We start from the raw sequence: 23,384 nt of genomic DNA on the forward strand, positions 1-23,384 counted from the left end.
TTATCTAAATATCGGCTAATCGATTAATCAACTAATCATTTTGGCACTAAAATAAGTAAATCAAATCTTGATGTGCGGCAAATTAATCTTAACTTTTGGTGAACTGGGCATGTTGCGATGACACAAACGTGTCTGGAAATTTCTAGAAACCCAAATCTACCTTGAAGACCCCTCTCCAGGTCTCTTGTCCTTACAAGGCGTGGAAACCTCAGCTGGTCCACAAGTATCTTTGACACTCGCCACCCAAGAGACGGCGTGCCACCTCGATGGCATCAGTGGCCGTTGAGTGTCACAGCATCCAGGACACCTGATAATAAAGCTTATCAAACCACCTCTCAAGATTAGATGCTTCTTGGGGTGGGAGTGGAGTTGGGAGAGGGGGGGGGCCTGCATACCTCGCCTGCAACAGCACCATGTTTGGCGAGCACCGGTCCGCACAAGATAAACATTAAGCATCGTCAGGCTTTGGCGTACAGTGATGATGGCGTGTGAGGTTGAGCAATGAAGCAGGCATGAGAAGCCAAGCTCGCTACGCTGCTTTACTGGTGCGAATCAGTGATCCATTGAGTCGCATACTACACTGTGAAAGTGTTGTTCGGCATGTGAGAGTCACACCAGCGAGGTTGTTAAACTTTGTCTCTAGGGTATAGTTTATGGTTACTTTAGTGTTATTAAGCACAAAGCTGGTTTTTTATTTTGCATTTAGCGCCTTTGTTAACTCTGTGAATGTTTCTGCACAGGAGATTGGGATGGGGAAAAGAGTTAAGCATTGAGTCACTTGATCATCAATAAAGCAGTTTGTATTGTACTTTTTTTTAACTTTTGTATCTCTACTAGAGGATGTTCATAAATCATGCGGGAAAAGTGCAAGTCATACTCAGGAATTAGTCACATTATTCTTAGTCTCGGGTGTGTGTTTGTGTGAATATGCACACCTGCCTGTACAAGTGTGTGTGTGTGTGTTTGTGCGTGTGTTCGTACCTTTCCACGTGTGCTCGTTCGTATACATGGGAGTGCGAGTGTGTGTGTTAAAGTCTCCCCAAAACTACCTGCTCCCCTGCATACAACACACATCATTACACAAAAGATAAAGTGGTGCTGTCCAACCTTACGCTAATTCAACCGAGTGAATTTAAGTCTGGATGGCTTCCAAACATTTCCACAACCATTAGATTCCTTTGGCCGTTACTCTCTCTGTCTCACCGTCTGCTTTTTACACAATGCAGGGGGACGACTCTTGCCCTGTCCCCCTGCTTGTGGACATCACAGTGTCAAACTTATTTGAATGGGGTGCTAGTTTCGAGATTTATTTATCAAATGATTATTCTTAAGCATTCTCGACTGATTATTATCAGTTCAAGATTAGCTGATAAATTGTTTGGTCTATCAAATGGCAGAAATGATAAAAATGCTCATTTCAGTTTCCAAGAGCCCAAGATGGCGCCTTCAGGTTCAGTTTATTTAGTCCAACAACCCGTCCACAAGCCAACCATGTTCATTTTAGCATAACAAAATGACATTTCTGCTTGAAAACTGAATTAAATGATAGATTATCAAAACAATTGAGAGTTGAGATGGAGTTTTCTGTCGACTGACTAATCCATTAATCGACCAGTGGTTTCAGCTCTAAAACAAAGATGTCAGATGCTATAATGACTCATGTATGAGCTGATAATTGGAAAGTAATCAAATAATTTTCTTGAAATGTTTCGTACTCTTTGAGCGGTGTAGCGCTGAAACTGTTCTGTGATATTTCACCATTGCAACAAAACAAAACAAAACAAATCTCTGGTCCCAGCTTGTAAATTGTGAGGATGTGTTGCTTCTCTCTGTTTTTAATTGAATATTTCTGCATTTTATACTGTTGGTCAGGCAAAACAACACACTTGAAGATGTAACCTTTGGTTCTGGGAGCTTGAGACTGGCAAATGTGTCAAGCATTTACAGATGAAAACTGTAATCACTTCACTGAAAAAGATTATTTGTTAACAACCAAAATCATTAGTTGAAGCCGTAGTCATATACAGGCTACTGCAGCACTGTGTTGTTTCCAAGAAGTCTGTTCTTTACCCTTTACCTCATATGTGCGGTGCCACAGCAACTCCCCTGCATCCACAGTAACCTCAAACTGTGGACCAAATATGGTATTGCATCAGGCTGGGCATGTTTGGCTATTCAGTTACAAAGTGACGAACAGTACACTGAGCCTTAATCAAATTGCTCCAAGAGAAATATCTGATATAATCTGATATATCTTTCTTACCTCTCTTTGCTGCGGATGTGTGGAGCTCTGAAATAACAAGTCGTTTGAATAGAGGAGCTCCAGTGCCAAAGAAAATCACCCCATGCAATGAGCACAAACTACAAACTTATTTACCCAGAAATACATGTTATGAATCCAGATTGTGCAATGTTTACAGAGAAGGAGAGGAAGAAACTGGGCTATAATCCAGCACGTTAGAAAGAAAATACATTTCCACCAGAAACTAAATGGATTACCTCACTTTTTTGGGGAGAGACAAACAATATCAATCTGGTGTGTTAAGATGTAAATCATGTTAGTAGAGAGGCTACTCTGGCTTGACTGTAAAGCAGTGGGGTTTGGGTTCAGAGAGTTCTTGCCTACATGTTGCAGCAGCAGTTGTTTGAAAACTAATTCACCCACTGGCTCAGAATTCCCTTTCCTACTGCTTTTGAGCGTTGTGTGAAGTCAGGCTTTAATGGTACAGTAAGCCAGAACTAAGGACACTTTGGTTTGTTAACTTATCATTACCTACAGTACAGACCTGGTTTCAGAGTACTTCAGGAACTACTTATTACTGATTCATCAATTATCATGTCCAGCCCATTGGTCCCGCCTTGTTCCTCACTTTTTCCTATTTTTTTCCCCTAAGCATTCAGTTTGGGGTTAAAAAAGGGCATGGCTACAGTATGAGGTAGGTTACAAAAATGAAAAGGAATAGAGATAATATCGGCTAGGCTTTATGTAAGAAAAATAATAAATAAAATAGATGACAGGTGCACTATTCAGTTAAAAGAATTGTACACTGCCGTTAGGAAAACCCAATAATAATTGTTCTGAGTGCACTATGCAGTAGGTATAATAATATGACAGCAAACCTTGTTAACTTTTACAAGGTGAAAAACAAGGTTATAGCGCAAGAAATGCTACATGAGTCAGTCCTCCACACGTTAAACAGCCAGAGGAACACCATAAGAATCTTACAGTGATACTAAAAGGTGACAATAAGCAATGGTGGTTTAAAAGAAACATGCTATTAGCACTATGGCTCTAGCACGAACCGCTTTATTAAGATGTCGCTGTGGGTCACGGACGGACCTATTCAAATTAAAACTGCTCCAGCAGCAGTGACACCAGGTAATAAGTAGGCGCTCGCGTGCGGACACATACCTCCTCTTCGTGGTTGGTGAATTCACTCTGCTCGTTGTCTTTCTCGATTTTGCTGTTATTCATTCTGAGTCGGACTCTTTTCTCACGTTCACTTGGACTGTCTTCTCCCTTGGCCGCCTTTCGTTTCTGTTTCGCTCTGCTCTTCTCCTCCAGGACCCCAAATTTTAAAAGGCAGGCACCCACCCACCAACAGGCTAACAGTCCGCGTGCGGCCGCTTTCCTACTGACCCGAGCGTTCCCAACTACTTTGGCGACATCAATGATAAGTAAAGATTTTTTTTAAAGAGGGGAAAGTAAGCTGTGAGTGGTTTTCTCAGTGTCAGTCAGATATTCCTCAGCATTCCCTGGAAAGCTTCTCCGGAGGCTCTTTTTGCTGTTCTCCAAATGAAATACAGTAAACGTTCAGTGGACTGCGCCGCAGGCAAACTTCTCTCCTCATCTCCGCGCTAGGGAGGGAGGGGAGGTTGAGGGAGGGGTTTAGGGTGGGGCAAAGGGTGGGATGCACGTCTGCTGGGCTTTAACAAGTTTTATTAAGTGCTGTGTGAGGGACGGCGGAAAAACGGTGGCAAACACCGATCGCCTTTTGGACCCAGCTGAATCTTATTTTAGTCACTGCCACATTCCTGCAACATTGTTATACTGTGGCCTTGTGTCTGTCATGGCTTGTATGGCTGTATGTTTTATCTTCATTCGGCTTCTTAATGTTTAACCTATAGCAAGGCTTTTTATAATGTAAAGTCAGCTCATGGCTGTAGCAAGGATTTTATTCCACCCAAGACAAAAAGTGCATGAACGCTTTTCTTATGCATTAGACAAACAACACTTAGTCTAACCATATTGGAATCAAATAATTAAATACACCCCATGTGTATTATATTTTTAATTGTTAAACTTAAACTGCCCCCAAGTTGCTAAAATCCCCCTAAAAAACATAAAAATACAGAGGACATGACCAGCTGTTAGTTAATGTGTTCTTACATTTATTTTGCATTACTATGGTTTATTATTTTTGACCCTGTGTTGCTGGGTTTTTTTTGCACACTTTTGCTGTGAAGGGCCTAATGCAGGCTGTAGCATCTCAAATTATTAGTATTTATTTGTTGTATTTTGTAACATTTGTGTCTACCTGACCTGGGTCTGCAGATGGAAAGCAGCTAGTATCTTTGCTTGAAATATACGATATAAACTCTATTGTGAGATTAAAACACTGCCTTTCATAAATGATTAGTCTAAAATATATTTAAATTGTGCCTTGTAAATTAGTCAAATCATAGAAGATTGCATTATTTAATTATTTGTATTTTACCTGGTACTTTACTAGTAAGAAATTCAAACATGGCTTTGTTTTGGAAATTAATCTGCCACTTAGTTTGACTTACCTATGTATAGGAAGTGTCACTCTTAGCTTAACCTGTTGACTGTTTAACCTTTAACCAAGCTGTGTTACATACCATCAATTTCCGTCATAAATCTGGCATCACAAGATGTCTTTGTTACCCTGCACACTCAGGAGTATTTTCTCTTTCTCTCCCTGTCTCAGCCCTTTGAAATGTAGCACTCAGCATAATCCATCATCTGTAAAGAGGCGCAGAGCAGTAGACACAGACAATTATCAACCTGACTGTTTAATAAATTTCACATGGTTCTTGGTTTATCATTTTAAGACCTTTTGTGGTTTCAGGCAAATATTTCTCCTCGGACATCACAGATACAGCCCATTTCTGTGTGGATTTGCAATGGCCATGGCAGGTTGCGCATGTAGATAAAGAGGTACGGGAGACAACACCTGTAAATTGCTCAAGATTTGAATATGATAACACTAATCTGCTGTGAGCTCAGCCCAAGACTATTTGATTTATGACATTTGAGTGGGCAAACAGCCCGACCCTGGAGCTATGGAAGTGATGTCTCAACAACAGAGGAGATGAGCAAACACTAAAAAGTTTACTGGCAAACCTATTATTGTCTACAGTGCAGGGTGCAAGACAGCCTTAAAAGCAGCAATCAGGTGACAAGGCAGCCTTGAACGCTTCCCCATTTCAAAACATTTATTTTGAGCAACTGCCTCACTTTGTATTTCACGAAGAGAAGTTCAAGAGCTGACAGTAGCTCAGTAGTGGAGACTTTGACTATATGTTGTATGACATTTATTGCACAGGACAGAAGCTCGCATTTTATGACAGCCAGTGCTGAACACAGAGAGAGTCGTTTTGCTGAACTTGCACCTCAAAAGCAAGAAGGAAGAAGGAAAAACAGTCATCGTGGATCGGTCTTAGAGATTTCTGCTCTTTCCCCTCCCAGATCATGTCTATATCAATTACACTGGATCTGAAGCATACGCAATGAAGGAGGGAAATGGCTGATTCTTTCATGCTGATGAGAAGCAGTTGGGGATGAGGAGAGAGGGAGGAGTGTCTTGGAGTCTTCGAAGCAGATAAAAATGGAAATGTTCCCCTTGCTGCTCAACACCCTGTATCAAAGCTTCCTGCTGGAGTCTGGGGACCAGGGGAGGGGGAGGAGAGGTAGGAAGGAGTCGGGGGGGGGGGGGGGGGATGTCCCAGCTGTGTTTGACAGGTTTCAGGGCTGAGCTGTGTGGTCTGATGCTCGGAGGGGGATAGTGCCTCCACAAAAACACACACACAGAGGATGGGGGGGGGGGGTGAGGAGCAGCTAGGAGACAGTCTGGTCACGGTGTCCTGGGTAACATGACATTGACATGGTCCAGCCTTACATGAAGATATCTTTTGTGTTATCAAGAGAGTGCTAGTTTAAGAAAAAAATGCAAATGAAGCCTTGTTATTTTAGTTATAAATATAGATAAACTAGCCTGGCTCTGTCCAAAGGTAAAATAAATCAGCCTATTAGCACCTCTAAAGCACCCAGTTAACACATTATATAACTGTTTTGGCCCAACTATACTGAAGATGACCAGCTTCTTTTTGGAAAACACTTGAAGCTAGTAAACACTTTTAGACTAGTCCTTCTGAAAAATTTTCTCCAAGATCCAGTCAGTCCATACTGAAGACAGTCCTCATCCCAATTCTGTTGTAAAAGTGAAACATAAAATACTTAACTACTTTGTTTCATACTGACACTCTCCTGTTGCTCTTAAAAGCAATCAGAATTATTTTATCTAGTTAGCATTCTTCAGACTGTCCTTTTGAGGTCTTCATTATCTGTGACACCAGTAATTCTTACCTGCTTGACAGATGATGCGGCCCCTGGTCTGTTTCAGCAGTAAGATGTCGGAGGATAAATTCAACAAATTTTAGCTCGGTGGTGATTTATTTCTTCCAAAACACATTAAACAAGCCATCAGAAACTCTCGTAGTTCACTCTCAGCTAAGTAAAAAATATTAGGGCTTACTAACTCTCCACCAGAGCAGGTTGAGGGCCCTTTCGGAGCTGTTGCCTAATCTCGAACCAGTTCTTTGCGTTTCGACAGCCAAAGAACCATCTCTCAGCCAGGACAACTGGTTCCATAGCGGCACCAACACTTTCCTGGTCTAGAACCAAGAACCGCTTGCCTAGGGGTCAGGATTGTCATGATCAACTGTATTTTAAAACTTGTTGCCAACCAGTTATGTATTTCTTAGCTGTTGAGCAGCTAGCTAGTTAACTGTTGGACAGCTAACATTACCATGGCTACTCTCTGTTACGTTCCTAACATTATTGTCACGTTTGACGTTCGTATGTGATAAATTAGTAGCTATGCTTGCTTGAATAATGGTAACTGACCAACAGCTAGCCTGCTAGCGTAACACAGCGGAGATGCATGAATGACATAATGACGTGGATCTATGGTGACCCATAGATGTAAACCAGTTCTCAGAAGGTTTGCGAGTTGAACCAACTCCGAACTGGCACTAGCACCAGCCCAGAACTAGCACTAGGTTTGCACTAGTGTAAAGGGGGTAATTAAGACTTTACAGAACTTGCTAGTCTAGCCTAAAATTAAGGCATTATAACCCATAATGCAAGACTCTATGAAGAAGCTACGGTGCTGGTTGGATTGCTGGATTTTTTATTTTCTTTTACTTATAGACAGAGCCAGGCTAGTTTCCAGTATTCATGCTAAACTACTTGGCTGTCAATTGTAGTCCCACATTTAGCCTAATGTTGCGACGTAAAAGTGGTATCAATCTTATCAACTCCCAGCAAGACAGTGAATAAGCATATTTCCCAAAATGTCTAACTATTGCTTTAAGAACCAAAGATCTTTTGTTCTATCTATGTTACAAGAATCTCTACTGAAAACAAAGGCAGGATTGAGGATTGAGACGCAAATCAGATTATCTGATATCATCTTTTGGATCACTGACTCATAGCTAAAAGGCCAGCTTGATATGAGCACCAAAACGAGAATCTGTCATGACACAATGCCGATGTATTGACCAGTAGTGGATCCCTGAGGGAGGACCCCTGCGGTTCTTGCAACCTGCTCAGTTGGCAGTCAGATGAGTCAAAGATGATGTGTTGTCTCTTTCTCTGCATTCCTGCAACTCAGTATCAAAGCAAACTCATCATTACTGCTCTCCACGGTGACTAACTTCCTCCAAAACAACCAAAAAGAAAAAAGAGAGAGGAAGAACAATGTTGCAGTCTATCTAAAGGTCATCTATAAAAACAAGGAGGCTTGCCTGTAGACCTGACAGCAGCTCTGGGATTGGCAGAGCAACATCCTTCTCCCTTTTGAGTGATGTGGGTAAGTGGCTCTCATTGGGCTTAGAGCCAGGCCATTCCATTCCTTTGACTTACTGATACGCAGCGTTCCTCTCTTATGCTTTGTGCCCTTTGATCTTCCTCTAAAATCACTAATGAGAAGTTTGTGGTCAGATTGACCACTTTAATTAGCTGTGTAAGGCTTGGTGCTTTGTTTTTGTTTGCTTAGTTTGCCATTTTTCAGTTAACATTTGCAGCAAAATTCTTCATTTTAACAGGCTATGACTCAACAGCCATGCTAACGCTTCTGTAAGACTTGAGTTACTCAGCAGTGCTTTGAACTCATCAGCATGCAAACATTCTTATAATGGCAACGCTAACATGCTGATGTTTAGCAGGTATAACGTTTAGTGTGTTCACCATCTTAGTTTAGAGTGTTAGCTTGCTAACATTTGCTAATTAGCACTAAAGACAAAATACAGCTGAGGCTGGTGGGAATGTCATTAGTTTTACAAGTATTTGATCATAAACGTAGTTTAAATTTGATTTGACCTGATGATGGCCCATAAAAGTTGGCACAATTCATCCTGATGAATGTCTGTTTTAAATGTAATGGCAATCCATCCTACAGCTCACTCAAAACCACAAATGTCAGCCTCATTATGGAGCTAGAGAAAAAGTCACGGGATTCATCATCAGGGGACCATGAACATTCCTAAAATTTAGTGCAAATCCATCAAGTAGATGTTGATATATTTTATTGCGTAAGTGAAAACTTTGATCTGCTATTAGCGCAAGGGAAAGGTCAGGGGATCACCAAAGTTATTATGATTCATCCTCTGGGGACCATGAATGACTTGAAAAAATATCATAACAATTTATTCACCTTTGATCATTTTTCCCGAGAGCATCTACCAGAAGCAACTGTGTTGTACAGCACAGGTACGCTGAATTTGGCCAGTCAGTTTTCTCCATTAGAGCTGCAAACTTTTGTAACACAGTACTCAGCACTATCAGACAATGCTCAACTCTCTCTAGTTTTAAATCTTAATTGTAAGTAAGTAAGTAATTTTTTTGTATGATGTAACATTTTAAGTGTAAAGTGCTTTAAGTTTTGAATGATGCAACGTTCGTTCTCGGTATCTCTGTTTCAACTTTAACATAATAAGCCATAATTCCTTTATTGATTTGCCTGCCCAGGGACTGCTTGTGAAATTTAGATATTTAGCTAAATCTTGGTTGTAATAAACAAACAAAATTTAAAAAATAAGCAAACCAGAAGCCTTAATTTAGTTTAGTTAGTAAAGTTTTCCAGTTTTATCACTAAGACACTGTGCCCAAGTTGAGTGTCTTTATATTGCTGCACACATTCTGTTACGCTCTGTTTACTGTCAATCACCAAACACCCACAAGAAGAAAGGCAAGCCTCTGCCAGGAAATAATCCCTCAAGAACGTGTCGCCTTACAAACTTTAGAGTCTTTGTTAGCTGGAAAAGTGGAAAATGTGAAAAAGCTTAGTGTAATATTTCATGAAGGCCAAAAAGGCGAAATTGATGAGGCAGGTGTCTGGAAAAAATGTTGCTTTGAGGAAAATCATCTTTATCATAAGTTGCTGTTGCTCTTCATCGTATTAACTCTGTTGGAGTGGCTCAGAGAACGAGAATGCAAGAGCTCTTGTGATTAACTAGGTTGCATTACTGAGTAGTGAGGTAGAACGTCCGTTTATCCTCAAGGGCAAGGCCGGGGTCGTCAGGTGCAGCCATGTGTTAAATCTGACAAGCCACGAGAAGGAAACCTGCTCTGGACAAAAACAAGAGCTCGACTCATAAAACCATCTTTCTGTCTTCTCATATATGGAGAGACCTGCAGTTGTGTCAAGGCACAGAAACACAAGCAATAGGCACAAGTCTGCGTCATTAGACTGTACTATAAGCTTTCATGGTTCAGCGGGCAGAGGAAGGGTTGAGCAGAGACCACGCTAAGTATGTCTTTGAATGCTGTTGAGTGGTTCTAAAACGTCTAAAAGCAGGTCAAAGGGAAGTACATAAAAGTATATCTTCTCTTTTGTTGTTCAGTGGAACCAATAAAAGGTTAAACTAAAACCTGGTCCGAGAGGTCTTTGTCATGCCCAGTGTCTTCTATTGTCAATATTATTCTGATTTGTAACTTTTCTTGTTTTTAATTCTTTTTTTTACATCATGTAATTGCATTGTCAAGTTTTTGTGCAGTTACCATTTAAAGTTATCATGTCATTCCTTTTTGTGATATGTTGATATTACAGTAAAAGAAAAAAATATATAGAGCTGTAGTTGGCATGTAACTCTATGTATACATGTGCACTTGCAAACATATCTGTGCATACTGTTTCCATGCATGCATATGTATATATGTGTGGTGTACTTTATTTATTTTACGCATTGTTTTCATCTGTCTGTTAAACTGCATATGATTGTGTAGCATATACGTTGGATTACAGAAGATAAGGTTTTGACTCAAGGAGGTGTTGAAAAGGCAAATAATGAGACTGAGGCCGATAATTATATTTGGTGTTGGTACCATATATTATGTGGAAACAAGGACAAAAAAAAACAACAATAACAATACCCAAAATATTTACAATCTGCAGAAACGTTGGTTTTGATTAAGTGCACTTGAGGAAATTTAGTTCCGTTGACTCAGTAGTTCACAGAAACAATAAACAAAATACAGCAATCAAATTGAGGAGTACTCAATTCCCAATTCCCGCAGATATTTGACACACCGCGGCACCAGTCGGCTTCTAAAGACCACGGTAGCGGGCACGAGTGCAGCTGCTCCGGTGGCTTCCCCCTCACACTCCTGATTGGGGAAACTCACCTCAGCTTGTAAAACGCGCTCGAGCGCTATGATAGGTTGAAAGCGTTCACTGAAACTACCATGTGACTCAAGGGTGTGTCTGGTGGTGTGTTCAGGTGATTTTAACCTGGGTTACAATTGCAAGACTAAGCGTTTACAGCCTCACTGTTGGCTCTGTGAGGCTGTACTTGCTGTAAATGCTAAGATCCGCATGCTAACATGCTCGCAATGTCACAATGCTACCATGTTCACCGTCTTAGCGTAGTGTGTTACCAAGCTAGCATTTGCTAATTAGCGCCAAAAATAAGTGCAGCTGAGGTTGAAGAGCGTGCCATTAGTTTTGCAGGCATATGCTCATAAACTAAAGTATTTTTAAGGTAAATAAAAATGTTTAGCTTAAGTTGGGGCTACATGAAAAGTTAAGGGATCACCATAGTTGTTACAATTAATCTTAAAGGGGGCCTTGAAAGTTTGTGTAAAATGGCATGGCAATCCATCCCGTTGCAATTGCCATTTGCATTGCCTCTGGCTCCGGCTGAAAAGGCATGACATCCAGTGTTTCGGGGTCCCTGTTGTGATTAAATTAATTATTTCTGTGGGATTGCAATGGAAATCACTGCGGCCTATAGGTCACATTTCACTTTTCAAAGGTGGAGTGGACCTGGATGCAAAGGTCAGCTGTCAGAAAGCCTTTATCCTCTCAAACCAACTGGTGGCCTGTTTGACCGTGACTGACTGCAGCGGACTACACCAAGACTTGAACTGTATGTGCTGCTTAAAAACAGACCACTGAAGAGTAAGAATTGCTCTCTTTTTTTAGTCATAGTTTTACTTTCTAAATGATGGAAAAAAAGTGGGTTTATTTGTGTTTAACTCACATTTTTACAGCAAACTCTTCAGTATCCAATGCTGTTTAGAAAGTAAAATCTCATGCTTCGCTCTTTGTTTATGATAAGATATTATTGATTCTTCAGAGAATACTGCATATTGTAGCAAAGGCCAAATATTGACTTGAGATAATCCTATGAAAAGAAAAGCACATACCGTTGTGATGTGATGAGTGGAAGCTGCGTAATTCAGTTTTACAACAGTACAGTAAGGAAGAGGTATAAATAACTGCTTCCAAATATAGAACAACATTTGAACTTCCTCTCAAATTCCTGACATAAGTTGCTATCATCATAGCCGTTTTGCCTCTCTAAAAACCCACTGCAGATTAAAAGGCCAGACTTGCCCTCCCCCCATGAGGTCCTTGTCACTCTGCACATCCGTGCAACTGTGCCCAGCATCTGTCTTCCTTGTCATATTAAAGTAAACTGACGCTTTGGCAACACCCCAAAATAAAAGTGATGGTAACGGGGGGAAAAAACAGACGAAGTGAGAACGGAAAGGAGCCTAGACGTGGCCCCGGCTGCTCTCCACTGCTGAAATAATTAGCCCCTGGTTGATGTGGACTCCTCGTGGGACTCCACTGTGACATGTTCAAATGAGTATTGGCAGTGTGCGACACCAGCTGTGGGCCTCCTACAGGGAGCTGCTCTACTGTGCAGCGCTCTGCCCACCGAGCACCGACACAAACCCCTTTAAACTCTGAAGAGCAGGAGCAGCAGCCTTGAGCTGCAGGGGTTTAAAGGAAGCAACTGTTAAATGTGATATTTTAACTTTTTATGTCAGGTGTTTCAGGCAGAGATGTGATCTATCCACACCCAAATCCACGAGGCTGGGGCACAGATGGGAGTGCCACCCAAAGGGGCCTCAGACATGAGGTGAGGTAGGGGGTCACCAGGGATTATTCAGACCCATGCTGCAGTAGAAATGTAAGTTGCAACCACACCCGTGTCAATTACAATAAACCAGCCATTGTGTGGAAATTCCCACTGTACCCCAGGCACCAATTTGGCAACCCCTGTTGGGAAGGCGCAGGACTGGCAACCCACCGAATCCAAGATGGGGACTACCACACCCAGAGTTATCTTTTCAGGCATCGCCTTTGCTCAGTTATTGCACTTTTTAAATGGTAAAGCAGCTCCCAGTCGCAGTCTATGCTGCACATCATTTGTAATGACTATTTTCAGCCCATAAACTTGATTATTACAGCACAAAAACATGATAATGTAGATATTTTTAGTTATATTATTAATAAGTACTATTTGAAGTGGATATGTCGTATCACCTGAAAAAACAAAGCCTTCAGAGCAGGCAAGGCAGATGGGTGTACAAACAGCTGCTCAATAGTCCCTCTTTGTGGTCAAAAATGATGGCAAATATGAAATTAACACTTGGAGGAATACAAGCTTAATTATTAGAGACTATTTATTGAAATGTTTACATATCTTCATTGGAACAATTATAAATATAGGAGTATAACTGATTAACAAACAGATGGCACAAGAAATTCCAAAGTATATCATAAATAGTGATCTGAAAGTAAAAGTGCAAAACCATAAATGGTTTCATGTTGAAGAATGAAGGCATTCTTCATATGCAGGAAGAAATGAAATGTAGAGTGTGTGATGGTAACAGTGTCAGAGGTATTCTACTAGATATTAGGGAACAACACTGAAGTGTAAGACAAGTGCAAGTGGAGGGAAATGCGTCAGTGTCTGGTGTCCATGTGTGCAGAGGCTTTGGGTTGCAGGACGTAAAACCTCTTCTGGATCAAGCTCCATCTTCAGTTTCTCACAGGTGTGCTGTTTCCTTTGACCGTCTTCTTCAGGTGGTGATAGTTGGGCAGAATCTTCATGAGGAAGTCGAGCTGCAGAGTCTGAGGCTGCGAAACAAAGAAAGTGAAAACGACTCCGTCTGTCCGTGCACAAAAGGCGACAAAACGTCTGAGCAGCGGCGGAGACTCACCTGGGGCTTTTCGCTCTGCACGCGCCTGATGCAGTTTGAGCCGTACACGACAGTGTTCTCCAGCACGACCTCACACGTGTTGACCTGGCAGCACGCGCCAATGATGCATCCACCGGTCAGGATCACATTTCTCCCAAGATCAGCTGGGATTGAACGAAGCAAAAAAGGTGTATTTTTATTACACTGTATTAATATGGAAAACAGGGTTGGGGAACATGATGATATTCACTGTCAGATGATACAAATGGATCAAATTTGCAATACTCTTTACATCGGTATCCATCCCTTTATTTCTCTGGGTAATTTAGATGATAGTGCGCAATGTTGCAAATCAATGAGGTCATGGTGTACCTTCATTAGGGTATTAAATTAGCTGTGTTATCCAATAGCAACCATTCTTGACTGGTTATTTCATCAATAAACAAATTCTCTATTTGATTAACTATATCATGATATCGATACTGACATATAATAGATAATAGAAGGTTTTATCCATGTTGCACACTCCAAATAGGAACAAATTAAGTGATTACAGTACTTGCCTTTAGACTCAATCACATTGTTGTCTCCAATTTTCAAAGCTTGAGAGACTGCACCAGAACCGTAAAGGATATCAAATGAATTAGCATTTTAAAACAGTTCATAGTCACTGAAAACTATAGCCTGACATATATATAAACATATAATGTCTTCAAAAGTATGAGATATGCACTGAGAGGGACTTTTTACAGCTGAAATAAACTTGCCAGTGCTCTCTGGTGGACAAACTATATACTGGCACCATTTTTTCTTACTTATTGGCTGACATAGATTATCTATTTGCAGTAAGATGCTTATATATTGTTATTTGCATGTAAAGGATACCACATCCAACTTCGAACACATTATTGGCCCCAATTGTCATGGTTTTTGGCTCAACTCCCTCTGTGTCTGGCATGATATTCTCTGGATAACTACAGGGGGGAAAACACATACTGTACGTCAGATAAGGTGAAAATGTGATGCTCAAATAGGGAAATGAAGTTGTAATACACACAATACCTGTTAATAATAAGTGCCTGCTCCTCTATCAGGTTCCCCTCTCCAATGATAATCGGCCCTGCTTCTGCTATGATCCGGGCTTTAGGGTGGACAACTGTTCTAGCACCTGTAAACATCAAAAAGAAAGGTCTCATCTTGTTAAAAAAATAATAAATAATTGTGTTTTATTTTAAAATGGAGCTTAAGTGAAGTTAAATGTAAATTCTCACCAATGGTCACATCTCCTCTTATTTCACTCTCCACACACACAACAGCTCCAGCTGCAATTTTAGCACTGCAAGAACACACAGAGATAATATAACACAATATTCAAGTATAAGTGACGCACCGTTGCAATAAAAGCAACATCACAGGCAGAATAACAGGCATTTACAATGTCGATAATTAAAGTATCTCTGTAATTACTGTCTAGCCGACCTATAATTATTGGTGTACCATCAGTGATCTAACAGGATTATGAAAAGATGAAACAACACTTCCTAAAATTGTTCACAACATGATAACATAATATAAAAGCTTAAGGCCGATCAAATGCAGCCAGCTACCTTTTCTGTGCCGTGATTTGCCTGGCGTCTGACATCCTTGCGATGATGAATAAATGTATCGATGATAGATTATTAATCCTAGTTCATAGTTGGCGGCGCTCAGCAGTTGATTGCGTTTGTCTGGAAAAAGCCAGCCTGACGCTTTGCTGCCCTCTACTGTACTGGAATAAACGGGTGTCGATATGTTGAAAATAACCCAACCTGTCCACGCTGTCTGTTTGTTTTTTTAAAATCTTGATCCAAATACTTAATATTCAGAAGCTACGAAAATGATCAAAATATATTGTATGTTTTACCAACCCATTTTCTTCCATCTTATATTCTTTTGCACCACAAAAATGTCTTCTGTTAATATACTGTATATTGATCTGCCAGTTACTAAACTAGTTATCTAAATAAATAAATGAAGTTAAATGTAATGAGAATTAAACTGGATCTCAAGCCTTGAATATGCGGAGCTGGGAAGTAACCTACATTAACTTCAGTAGGCTACTGTACTTGTACTTTACTTAAGTATCTCTAAGTATATTTCAGAGGGAAATATTGAACTTTTCTCTCCACTGTATTTATTGGACAGCTTTACTACTTTACAGACTAAGATTACTACAGTATCATTAACAAATAAATTGTTGGTGTATGTAACGTAATTAAAATGTGCTCCACCTTTACCAGCCGCAATATTAAAGTGATGAGCACATTCATGCATCAATAACTATAATTCAATAATCTAATATATATGATTCTGAAATGGGCCATTCTGCATAATAGGACTTAGATTTTTGGTAGGCCTACTTTAAGTCTGTTTTGATGCTAATCCACATTACCTCACTTGGCTACTATTTTTACTCAAATAAAAGATCTGAGTACAGTGTACAAGAGGAACAGACTGGATTCTGTGTCAAGGTGAATGACAGAGCTACATTGTTTAACATCAGGTTATGTTTCTTGTTTTGCTTGTTTTTGAGTTTTTCTTTAAAAGCCATTTTTTGGGGTCTTCTCTCAGTATCTCGACTACTGTCATAAAAATGTAAGAATTTTGTGTTTTCACAAATTTATCATTGGACTTTAGGATCTGATGGTCTATCTCGCTTTTTGCATTGTCGCCATGTTGCCTGCAGGGTGCATCAACTACCAATGAAAACCGACAGAGCTGTAGAAGAAGCCAGTTACATTTACAGTATGTGCTGTTGGAGGAAAATCATACTGCTTTATAATTCCTCCAGAGAAAGAATTTGTAAGTTTCTCGTGGTAGCAGCTATACAGTTACTAAGAATTGGTTTATTTTTATTTAATGATGATTCAAATGAACCAGCAGCCTATTTTGCCACCAAAATTAGTCAATAACAGTCAGTCTGGAAGTTTTCCTCTGATGTGACAATAAAAGTAACCCGCGTTGCTGCTAATGGTCGCACACTCGTGTTTGAAATGGTTGTTTTAACCATGGGATTTGAATTGTGTAAAGTCAATTGAAGTTACTATGATGAAACAGGAAATTACAAATATCCAGATTTCAGAATAAAATGTAAACTTTGCAGTACGTGACAACGAAAATACCTAATTAGCGTACCACTTACTACACGCCTTGAATATGTGTTGACACACAATGTATAGTCTTGTATTAAATGTATTTCTTCATCCTGTTCAACTGGGTAGACAAGATCTTTTTTTAATACTTGTCTCATTATACCGAACCTGTTGATGTGAAATCTGACCACACAAAAGAGCACCAGATAGCCCCTGGGATTCTTGCTGATTATATTGGATATTAAGTGTTCCTCGGGACTTTGTGGGACTGTAAAGACTGTACTTGACTGAAGTGAAAAACTTGACTATTGTTTACAACATGTAGGCCTACTTAACTTGTGTATTCCTGAAGTATTTTTTTCTTTTGATTGAATTTTAAGTGATTGGAGTTAACTGAATTCGAGTCTGTTAAAATTAGCTCTGTGTCAACCATAACATTAAAATGTTTCTTACAATCTGAATCTATTAATTATAATGGAAAAAGTGGTAATATAATACTTACGGGACCTGCAAAAGTACATTTTGTTGCTAATAGGCTACTTCTGTGCTTATATTGCAAAACTGCGACTATAGGCCTTTTACTTGTAATGAGTACCTTTATTGTCTGATTTTTGTGCCTTTAAGTAATCTAAGTACTTCTTCCCCTGCTGATTCCAGTGTAGCTCCACCCTGCATCAGCCTGAGCAGAAGTCTAATCAGCCAGAATAAATGGAAACACCTGTGTAGGTTAACTGTGCAGGCCCAAAGCAGGAATTACTACAGTGTAAAAATACTCTATTCAAGTAAAAGTCCAAAAGTAAGTAAGATTCAAGTATATTCTTTGTATTAACATCAGAATATACTGAAAGTACCAAAAGTAGGCTAATCTACGAAGTAACTGGTGACAAAAACTGTCAAATAAATATGGAGAGAAATTGTACAAAAAGTATACAGTAGCATGAAACGAAAATACTCAAGTAAAGTGGGGGAGTAAATGTAGGATACTTAATTACATTCCGCCACTGTTTAAAACAACAACGATCCAGAAGAAAAATAATAGACCCTTCTGCTCAGTTTCTTGACCTTTATTTTGAAATACACGACCGGAAGTATATTTCCTCATTCTATCTGACTTTCCGGCGGCTGAGTTTTGAAGGAGGGCGACTCGTCTTAGCGGCTCCTCGGACGGGATCACCTGAGCCCTCCTATCTCAATTAGACGGGAGCCAGTTTGCGCTGCAGTTACGGTTCGTAGTACGGCTTAAAAATACCACGAAAGTATAGTTAATATGTAAGATTAAAAATAATCCCTCATGCCTTAAACCCCCAATACATGGGATATATGAATTTTTTTTTCTGAATGGGAGTGAAGAAGTGCAGCTAGCTCGCGCGGCCGGGCTGAATCTCGTGCGTTTGCCTTTTTTGAACTTCTTGGAAATATGTAACTGACGGATGAGACTTTAACATGGAGCAGTCGGCAACTCTCGACATAGAGACGCTGAAGGTAAGCAAACAACGGCGGGAAGAAAGTGCGTGTTTGATTATAATTTTAATTGAAACAGACACGTTTGTAATTTTGGGTAATAGTTTGACATGAACATCCCACAATGCAACGGGAAAGTGAGTTTTATTAACCTTGCTTTACAGGAGTACTTATAACTAGGCTAGTTATGAATTATTTATCTAGGTATTATATTGTTGTTTTATTCAGCAGCCCAAACTCAAGTTTCTCATGAGTCCTCTCTGCAACAGGTGCACTTCAGTTGTTCCATTCAAAATCCCAGCTAGGCCTAATTAAAGATGAATAAAACTGTTCGCAGGTCAGTTTACATTCTTGCAGTGGTTGCATCTCTTTCCAGACAGGAACATGACGACGAATAACCACTAACCAGCGCTCACACACCTCAGGAAGCCTACCTGGAGTTCTTCACATGTCTGCCTCTCGCTCTATATCTCATATCATATGCATTCTCCTCTTCAAGAATCACAGTAATGTGACAGCCTATGAATATTCTGCCTGCATGGTTTCTCATTATCATTCCAGTCTAGCAGGGAAGGCAGTAACCCCTGGGTACAGTATGTGCAACTCGTCTCCATGCTGCAGTGCAAGAAGAAGGGGGAAAAAAAAAAAAAGCAGCTCGGTGTCAGAAACCCACACAGCAGAGCTACTGTTTGGCTGTGCACTCAAGTCCATCCATTGGTGCACACACACACACGTAAAAATACACACACACACACACACATACACACAGCTCTGGGCGTAGTGGTTGGGTCACGCTTATCAGTCAAGAAATCACTCCTGCTCACACTGGCTTGAGCTGATCCAGCACTTCCCGCTTTAGTGACAAGTCTGCAAGTTCCAGCTAATTTGTCATGTTTACTGTGCTCTGTTTGAGTCCAGGACGGTGATTTAAAAGAATCCACTATCTTCTCTAATTAACACATGCTTTGTTTAGGATGCATTGTGGCTTTATTATTTGTTTAATTTGATAATGCTGCAAATCAATCTGCCCCCCCCCCCCCCCAACTGATGAATGCAAATGACGCCTATGGGGTGCTGTCCAAAATGGCCTTGTTGGCTCTCCGAGGATTTGCCTAAGGATTAGCAAGGAAAGCTAGTGTACTGTAGAGAAGTGGGGGGGGACAGAGCTGCAAACATTTGAGATACAAACAAAACCAGCTCGAAACGTTAATAAATGATGCAAAGGTCAGATGTGCGGCATGCCAACAGGTGTTTGTTGTCCACTTTTTTTGATTTGCCGAGTGCAAATATTTTTTCATGAAAGTGTCATCAAAAGCTGAGCAATGTGAAACAGCTAGAGGAAATTCTCTCTGAAGGCCCCTCTTCAAACACTCTGCCATGTTCCGCCTTGTTGGCTCGCATGCTCTGATTGAACAGCCGTGACCTTTTCATTGTGCCGGACTTATTGGAGATCTTTGATCCCCCCCCCCCACCCCCCACCCTGCCGGTGTTGCGCTTACAGTGGGGTTACCTTGTAGCTTTTGTTTGAAAGAAGTGCACTGCCACGGCACCAATCCATAAAGAGCGACAACCACACAGCAAAAATCCGTTGATGAGCTCCACTTCTATTGTAACTCCACCGGAGATGATGGAGCCACAAAAATTGGATTTCACATCCAAGAGGAGCGGCTATTGACAGCATCAGCACCCACACGCTTGATTGTCACATCAACCAAAAGTGAAGTGGTTACATCTTGCACGTTTGAGAAGTATAATTGGCTTTCCCAGTTAACAGTCGTGCATTCAGGCTCCTCTGTCTCTTTGATTGGGCTTAATGAATAAGGTGCATTAATACTGTATGTCAGACTTGTAGCGAGATCCCTTTTCTCCACTGCTGCCTCGGCGATTGTGCACCGCTCGTTCGCAGGACGGATGAGTACGAGCCACGCAGTCATTAGTGTGTCTCGAATGCTTTCTCACCTCCAGCTGAGGCGGCCCTGTGGGACTCCTGTGGCGACGCAGAGTGAGAGAATGTTTGCAGATTTGCTGATTAACATTATCAAGCATTAATAACATCTCATTTTCTTTCATTAGGTGCTCCTCAGCTGCATTTTGCTGCCTCTGCAGCGTGTCGCGGTTTGATCCAAACAGCATGTAGAATAGCACCCTCTACGCTAATTGGTGAAGATGAGGTGTGCTGGCGGTGGGAAGGGACTGCTTGGTAATTGCTGGCTTTGGCTGGATCCAGCTGTAATGTCTGTTGTCAAAGCTCTGTGGGAGCCCCAGCAAAAAAGAAAGTGACAGGAACCTGGAAAGGTATTGATGAAGTAGCATATATAATGATAATATGGGCGTGCAACAAATCCACAAGGACTTTTGCGGCGCAGCGCATGATCTACAGGATACATAATCACAGAGAGAAGTAACATGTTTCCCTTGTCAGTGTTTGTATAAACTTTATCTAATGTGTGGTTTGTAATGGACTGGTGCAGAAACGGTGACGGTGTTTCCCACTCTTGGCTCACATTTTCCATGTTGGCTGTCAGTGGCCAAGTCACAATAACATGTGGTTTTACTGAATAATTAAGAAAATATGATTTCTTGATAAGTATACCTAAATAAACCTCACTTCTTAACTGGCCACTCTCTGCTGTCTCAGAAGAGACACCTTTTGTGCCGCGTCAGCCACCGTAGCTGTCCTATGCTCTTTGAGAGGGTAGGGGGCCGTGGTAGACTGGACAGTTGGTTGCAATTCACAACCCTCACCACTAGATGCCACTAAATCTTACACACTGAACCTCTAACCACCTATGTAGAGAACCTACATGTAGCCTAATCAGGACTGTAGGCGGTAAATCCATCCATAGATTTCAGATCCATTTGTGATAATCTGTTGACATTTCTCTCAAGCATACTAGAACCTATTTTGATAATTTAATCATAGATGGAGCTGCACGACCGTGCCTAAACATGGCTTGCAAGGATTGCAGACAGAAGAATTGTTGGATTGGAAACAATGGTCGCAGTGTGGAGAGAGAGACTTCAGACGTTCTGTGATGGGAAGCTTGAGCGTTGAACCTTTTAGTCCCAGATTCCTAATTGTGCGCATATTCACGTTGTTATGTAGGGCTGGACAGTTAATTGAAAAGTAATCGAAACCGAAATTCAGACCCCTAACCGACGTAATTTCTCCATGTCGGTTGTTTCGATTATTTGAGGTAGGCCGTGTGTGTGTGTGTGTGTGTGTGTTCATGTGCTTTCCCCTTAAAACACCGTGTGTGCAGTCACGTGACTCCGCCCCGTCCAGTCCTGCTCAGCCTTCAGACCGGAGAATGAAGCACAGGGAGATGTTAGCCAGTGCTAACCGCTTTCCAGCAGTTGTGGAAACAACAGACAGACTTTTTATTAACAGACACATTGTGCCCCACTCTGCCAGACTGACAACTTATTACTTGCTGCTTTCAGCGTCACTTTGTTGCTCTCTCTCATTCGCTCCTCCACTCACTCGCTACGCAAACACATTGCACTGCAATAAAAAAAGACCTGTCACATAGATGTCCTTTGATGAAGGAGAAGAAGAAGCTAGCAAAGCGTGATTTACCCTGCTCACACAGTGTGCGGGTGAAAACCATTTGTTCCACATTGATATTAAATAACTGAGTGAAAGTGTAGTAGCAGGTCATAATTCAGCTGTGGCGATGCGCCGAAAATAGGGGAACCATGTCTCTGTAATGTGCACTCAACATTACCTTATTAATTAACATTTAGGTAATGGATTTGTGAAATCTGTGAATAGTAAATAAACCCAGCTTTAATAGTTGAGCATATAAACTTTGTCAGTGAAATGTGAGGGGGGGACAAAATTCAAAAACAAAATAATCGTTCAGTAATCGAGGAGAAATGTTCAATTACCGGTAATCCTGATTTTGATTTTAGGTGAAATCGTCCAGTCCTACAGTTAGTCTACATTATTTAAGCTTGATTTGTTGTTTTCAGCCACTGGAGTGCGAAACACTAGCTCTGTTCAATTCTTTCTTTCAGCGTGTTTTGTGTTTTTACTGCTTCCTTTGGCTAAAGAAAGAGTAAAGGGAAAAAAAATTCATTATTTGGTGTGTAAAGACATATTAAAGGACATGTAGTAATTTTGTAAGATGGAGCACCTGCAGTTGGCAGCAAGCATCCCAGACACAGAAAACAGGTGACAGAGGCGACTTCGGTGTTTGAACTGGATTCATGGCCCCCAGTCTTTGGTCCCGTTAATAGGAAGCAGACTGTGACCTCTCGCCACAGGGTGCTTTATGTATGTGAGTGGTAAGCAGTTTAGTTGAAGAACATTTTACTCCTCCTGGACTGTTTGAGCTATTTTGGGAGAGGTAAACCTGTCTGCATTTTACCGATTCAACATAACCCTTTTTCTTATATCTTACCGTACTAATCATCATGTGACCCCTTAGGTTTGTCTCGTGACTCATTGTGGGGGTCCCAACCCTGGTTTGGGGAGCGCTGTGCTGGACGACAATAACTGTCAAAAAATGTGTTTGTCCAAATTAGTCTGACCATGTCTGTAAATTGGTTGCAGCGCCAATAGAATAAGATCAGATAATATAATTAGTAACTGCACTGGTTTGATGAATTTCCGGGTTGAGATGTCATTGGCTGTTATGGGATATGTATATGGGATTCTCACAGTTTACTGAAAATTGCAACATGAGTATGTTAAGGTAGGTAAGAGATTTATACATATTGTCCAGCCACATACAGTTATATTATATTTTCCAACTCCATGTGTCCGTCTGTCCCTGCAGTGACCTTTAACAGACCGCTGCTCCTATTTTCTAACTAGTATCAGGCCTGTTTCTCTAGTTGCTACATTAAAAGTGCAAAATTATTATTTGTATAACTTTGCAGTGGTGATGCCCTCTATGTGGAGAGTCATTTTACACTCACTTGACAGTGCTTTTCCCATACAAAGTGTTAATTGTGAGACCTTGTTAAGCTGATTCAGCATAGTGTGACGTGCCTGCACAGCTTGCTTTTCTAATCAGTATTTTGCCTCTTACAAGCCTTAAAGT

The 23,384-nt window shown here is 40.8% G+C and overlaps 3 protein-coding genes across 8 annotated transcripts in view; 1 reads left to right on the plus strand and 2 right to left on the minus strand.

Moving 5' to 3' along the window:
* The window catches only part of LOC119911850 (RNA-binding protein with multiple splicing-like), a 35,027-nt gene extending 31,189 nt beyond the window's left edge, over positions 1 to 3,838 (minus strand). For 2 of the 4 annotated variants that reach the window (XM_038730817.1, XM_038730816.1), the window contains exon 1: positions 3,413 to 3,838. In XM_038730817.1, the coding sequence (XP_038586745.1) occupies positions 3,413 to 3,475 (63 nt within the window). In that variant the 5' untranslated portion in view covers positions 3,476 to 3,838. The remainder of the gene's footprint in view (positions 1 to 3,412) is intronic. The other 2 variants (XM_038730815.1, XM_038730814.1) reach the window with 1 other exon arrangement.
* Positions 3,839 to 13,204: 9,366 nt separating this feature from the next.
* LOC119912578 (dynactin subunit 6-like) lies at positions 13,205 to 15,457 on the minus strand. Its single transcript, XM_038731830.1, has 7 exons — positions 15,349 to 15,457; positions 15,013 to 15,077; positions 14,804 to 14,909; positions 14,627 to 14,715; positions 14,305 to 14,352; positions 13,763 to 13,905; positions 13,205 to 13,679 (listed from the first exon to the last, which is right to left on the minus strand). The coding sequence occupies exons 1-7, from the start codon at positions 15,381 to 15,383 to the stop codon at positions 13,581 to 13,583; spliced, it is 585 nt and encodes a 194-aa protein (XP_038587758.1). The 5' UTR covers positions 15,384 to 15,457; the 3' UTR covers positions 13,205 to 13,580.
* Positions 15,458 to 18,024: 2,567 nt separating this feature from the next.
* LOC119912576 (zeta-sarcoglycan-like) overlaps positions 18,025 to 23,384 on the plus strand; it is a 40,263-nt gene continuing 34,903 nt past the window's right edge. Inside the window, exon 1 of one of the 3 annotated variants that reach the window (XM_038731828.1) lies at positions 18,025 to 18,354. In XM_038731828.1, the coding sequence (XP_038587756.1) occupies positions 18,316 to 18,354 (39 nt within the window). In that variant the 5' untranslated portion in view covers positions 18,025 to 18,315. The remainder of the gene's footprint in view (positions 18,355 to 23,384) is intronic. The other 2 variants (XM_038731827.1, XM_038731829.1) reach the window with 2 other exon arrangements.

Source organism: Micropterus salmoides, unplaced genomic scaffold (genome assembly GCF_014851395.1).
Source record: "Micropterus salmoides isolate LMB-PRFRI ecotype aquatic unplaced genomic scaffold, ASM1485139v1 Ms_hic_scaffold_2, whole genome shotgun sequence".
Lineage (NCBI taxonomy): Eukaryota > Metazoa > Chordata > Actinopteri > Centrarchiformes > Centrarchidae > Micropterus > Micropterus salmoides.